General features: G+C 63.4%; 2 protein-coding genes across 2 annotated transcripts in view; one reads left to right on the forward strand and one right to left on the reverse strand.

Annotated features, from left to right (window-relative positions):
- Positions 1-1,676: 1,676 nt before the first annotated feature.
- On the reverse strand, positions 1,677-1,935 carry MNEG_4068 (hypothetical protein; the record flags this gene model as incomplete). Its single annotated transcript, XM_014047450.1, has 1 exon — positions 1,677-1,935. A coding segment is annotated over one exon (259 nt), but the record flags the coding sequence as incomplete, so codon positions are not given.
- A 2,091-nt stretch (positions 1,936-4,026) lies between these two features.
- Positions 4,027-4,274, forward strand: part of MNEG_4069 (hypothetical protein) — a gene marked incomplete at both ends in the record, with an annotated part of 6,199 nt that continues 5,951 nt past the window's right edge. The window contains one exon of the mRNA XM_014047451.1: positions 4,027-4,243. Coding sequence (XP_013902905.1) covers positions 4,027-4,243 — 217 coding nt within the window. The remainder of the gene's footprint in view (positions 4,244-4,274) is intronic.

A 4,274-nucleotide genomic window follows, 5' to 3' on the forward strand; every position in this document is an offset into this window, starting at 1 on the left:
GGGTGGGACGGGGTGGCGCGGGTGAGGGAGGCGAGGACTGGTGAGGGATAAGTGAGTAAGGGGGTTGGGGCGAGGTGTATTGGGGGTTGGAGGGGCAGGTAAAACAGCAAGCATGGGAGCGGTAGCTTCGGGCGGACACTGCTCAGCCCGCAGAGGCTCATGCAGCGCCAGGGAGCAGGGTTCACGGCAGGGCCGGGAGCGGGCGCGTGTGGCATGCAGACACCGCCTCAGCTTGCTTTGAGGGAGAGGGCCGCGCGTGTGGGGTGGCGGGTGTGCGTAGACGCATTGTCAGCGCCCGCTGCCTATTCCATGCTCGCCCAGCAGCATTCCAGGTGACAACGGTGTCGGGCTCACCCTGCAGCAGCCCAGTATTTCAGCCCCCCCTTTCCTCCGCAAAACGCGATCGAGCCCCTTGTTTCTTCCCACTCCCTTGCACCGCAAAGCATCACCATTTCCCCCCTGCTCCTCCAGCCCCCGCCCTTACTGGACATCCCGCCCTCCCAATCGTATCCCCCTCAAATCTAATCCCGTGCCCCTCCAAATCCCACCTGGTCCAGCACCCCACATGTGTACAACGTGATGACCAGCCCAGGCATCAGGAACATCGGGCCGCCATAGTCGCCAGGAAAGTGGCCGTCGTCGCACTGCAGGCACTCGTAAAAAGCCAGCGCCCCCTGCGGCGAGTTTTTGGGGGAGGAAGGGGGGTGCGTGCCGTGCGCAAGCGGTGAGGGGCGTGGCGCCGCGTGGTGACAATTCTAGGCTTGGGGCGTCGCAGCAGCGCTCGTGAGCGTGTGTGTGTGAGCGGCAGCACCTGCAAGGTTACGCGGGGCAGCCGGCCGCTGCTTGATATGCAGCAACGGCTCCGCCGCGGCCCGAACCAATCCTGGCCCAAAGCGCAGCTTGGGTGCCCCTCTCCCTGCCAACGTTTTGCTAGTCCCGCAGCTCATCCACAGGCGAGCGCCACACGTGCTAAAATACTCCCGCCCACTCCCCCCAGCAAACTCAATATCCACGTCTCCCCAACCTTCAGGTGTCCCTCCACCCGCTCGGCCGTCACGGGCTCCCCATCTGCTAGCGGCTGCTGCGGCGGCGCGGCGCGCTTTGACGCCAGCTTGGGGGCCGCCTGCAGCCGCAGCAGCTCGTCAGAGCTGCGGAGGGGGACGGCAGGCAGGGGCGGGGGCTCGGCTTCGGTCAGGGTGCTGCAGGGTATGCGGATGCTGAGGACATCATGTTCGACAGGGCTGCCGCCGCCGCCGCCGCCGCTGCTGCCGCCGCTGCTGCTGCTGCTGCTGCTGCTGCTGCTGCTGCTGCTGCTGCTGCTGCTGCTGCTGCTGAGATGCTGCTCCTGCTGCTGAAAATGCTGCCCTGCTGCCTGCTGGTGCCTCTTCTGCATGGTGCTGCCACTGCTGCCTGCTGCTGCCTACTGCCGCTGCCACCGCCGCCGCCGCTGCTGCTGCTGCTGCTGCTGCTGGAACTGCCTCCAACGCCGCCGCACGCGCGGCTGTTGTGCCGACGTCGCTCCTCGAACGCATCCCACTGCCTGCGGTAACACCCACCCACCTCACTTCACGTCGGCCGCTGCCCCGCTACACAATCGCTGCGCTGCGCTGCACTCCGCGCGCGCCGCAACACTCAGCACAGCACACGAGACCCGCCCTTCAACCCCGCAGCAGTACCAAGCCCCGGGCCCTCCTTGACCGGCTGCAGACCCCCAACCGCCGCTCGCCTGTGCTTCTGGGAGTGGCGCCCAGCCTTGAACGCCGCCCGCAGCTCCTCAACCTTTTCGAGCTCTGCTGGGTCGCCTCCCTCCTCAAACTCCCACGTCTGGCGGCCCTGGAAGTCGTTCAGGCTGAAGAGCTTGTCGGCCTCAACCACGGCATCGCTGCTCGCAGATTTGAATCGCCAGACGCCCTGGGGCGTCCGGAGGGGCGGCATCGGGTGCCGGTTGGTGCTGCGGGCGCCGCGACGCGCGGCGGGAGGGGACGGGCGGCAGGTGATCGTTGAATGGGTGCGTTGAGGGATGCAGAGCTGTCTTGCGTCCCAATGGGCGGCGGCCGCTGGCATGGCGGGCAGCTGGCGTGCAACCACTGGGCTGCGAGGGCGCTGCTGGGGCGCGACCCTTGGCGACGCGAGCGGCACGCTGGCCTGCTTGGACGAGCGGCGGCACAGATCTAGTCATCACGCTGCTGCCGATCGCTCACAAGGCCTAGTCGCCTCTCTTTGGCGCCGTGCAATTGATACGGTATGGCGCGTCTGGATCTGCGGAGCTGCTTTGATGTGCCACTAAGCGGATCAAGTCGACGAAAGGGTTGCAAATACGAGCATCACAGAACAATTCAACCACGCGATCAGGTGACTGATCACTCAAAGCGGGGTCACCACCGGGCTGAATCTGGTGCAATGTCAGTGTCATCACTTCGTGCTATGCAAATACAAAATTGCCACCGAGGATGGTTGATCAACAGGCTCAATCTCATGCGGCCTCAGGTGAGCAAAGCTCGTCATCGGTCAGCATGCGATGCCGCATGATGGGCGCACAGCCCCCAGCCACCCCATGAAGGGCGCCCCACCGCGGCACCGTTGGCGCCGTGACCAGCCGTCTTCTGGTTATGCAAGGATCGATTTGCAAGTCTGCTGAACGCCCAGGCCACGCAGGCGGAGGCGTCGGGTGTAGAGCAATGCAAAGGTTGCACCCGCATGGCCCCCAAGCGCAGCGGCATGCGTGCTGCAATATCTTTGCAAGTTGCAAAGTAAGTGCATCTCGTCAAGCCGACGCAGCTTGCCCAAATAAGGCACCCGGGAACATGTGCTGTGGCTGCAAGTGTTGTTGAATCCGCGCGGCTTACACTCCGATGATGCAAGGCGATCCGCAGGCCGCCGCTGCCTCGCATTGGTGGCAACGGCGCAGGTATTAGTGTACAGGATTGCCTCTGTCTTTCTTCCCACAAAAGGGTGGCCAAGGTTTGCGGGACGGCTGCGGTGCTGCGGGTCCGTTAAAGGTATCACAGCAGCGTGAGTGGTGCGTTGCAGTGCCGGCCCAGCAACAAAGAACTGATGCACACAGTTGCAGCGTCAGATGTTGTTGCAGGGCGATGTCAGCGAGCGCAACACCCTGGCATTGGCCGATACGCGCCCCATCCCGCAGGCCCGGCGTGTTGCACGCCGCCTGCGGGAGGATTCGCGTGCGGAGGCAGCTAGCATGGGAAGCGCCAAAACACTACGTTCGCATGGGTCCGGAAATCATGTGAACAAGCTCATGTGACATACTGGCCGGCGCAGCGGAATCCGCCATGTGTCACCCGAGCAGGCGGGCCAGTGTGTGGTGGAAGCTACGCCGTCGAGCTGCACGGCAGGGGTGTAGACCCTGCTGGACAACACTTGCACATCCCAGGATCTCTCCGACAGAGACACCTACTATCTTATGATAGTATCTGGCATAGCAGAGGTGAAAACAGCATCTTCCCAGCTTGCGTGGTCACCTGCGCTAACCTCGCAGCGCTGACTGTGAGGCTACCTTTCCAGCCCCATATCATGCACACGCACATCCACAAAGTCGCTTGCTGACGTTGCGAAATTGTGGGCTTTTGATGAAAGCCTTAGGACTCTGTTTACTATACAGCAGTCGAGAAGTGCCCGGCAACAAGGGGATCGCGATGGGGAGGCACCCACGGTCCGGCTTCTCAATCGCGGTGGGTCTCAACACCGGCGAAAAGGAGGCATCATACATGCATGATTTGGACGTAGACTCGCTTCAGAGCTCGACGGTATCACCCGTGGCCTGGCTCTGGCCACGCCGCAGTTGGGTGCGGAGTTCCGAGCCACCTTTGTGTCGGAGTCTGCTCAGGTCGGGCCCCAAGTCGCACAGAGACATGTTCTCACATCTCTTTCGAGACCGACGGCCTTGCCTGCATCCCTCTGCAGGTTGGCGCGCCTTCACGAGCGATGACAACCAGCGACCGCGCAAGAGCGCCGGCACTCGCGCGCACACTCGCGCTCCTGCAACTCCTGCTCCTGCTGGCCGCGCTCATGCCAGCGCCCGCGTCGGCGGGCGCTGCATGCAAGAACATCACCGTAGTCCCGAGCGCCTTCACGACGGGCTGCAGCGACATCGTCCTGGTGCCGGGTGACATTCTGGACGTGTCCGCCCCGACCACCCTGGCAAACGTGACCCTCACGTGGACGGACTCTGACTACTTTCCCGACCCAAACAACTACCCGGACAATCTGACCTTTGGCATAGCAGGTGATCCCTGGAAAGAGCGTGAGCGAGGGCC

Source organism: Monoraphidium neglectum (assembly GCF_000611645.1).
Source record: "Monoraphidium neglectum strain SAG 48.87 unplaced genomic scaffold scaffold00546, whole genome shotgun sequence".
Taxonomy (NCBI): domain Eukaryota; kingdom Viridiplantae; phylum Chlorophyta; class Chlorophyceae; order Sphaeropleales; family Selenastraceae; genus Monoraphidium; species Monoraphidium neglectum.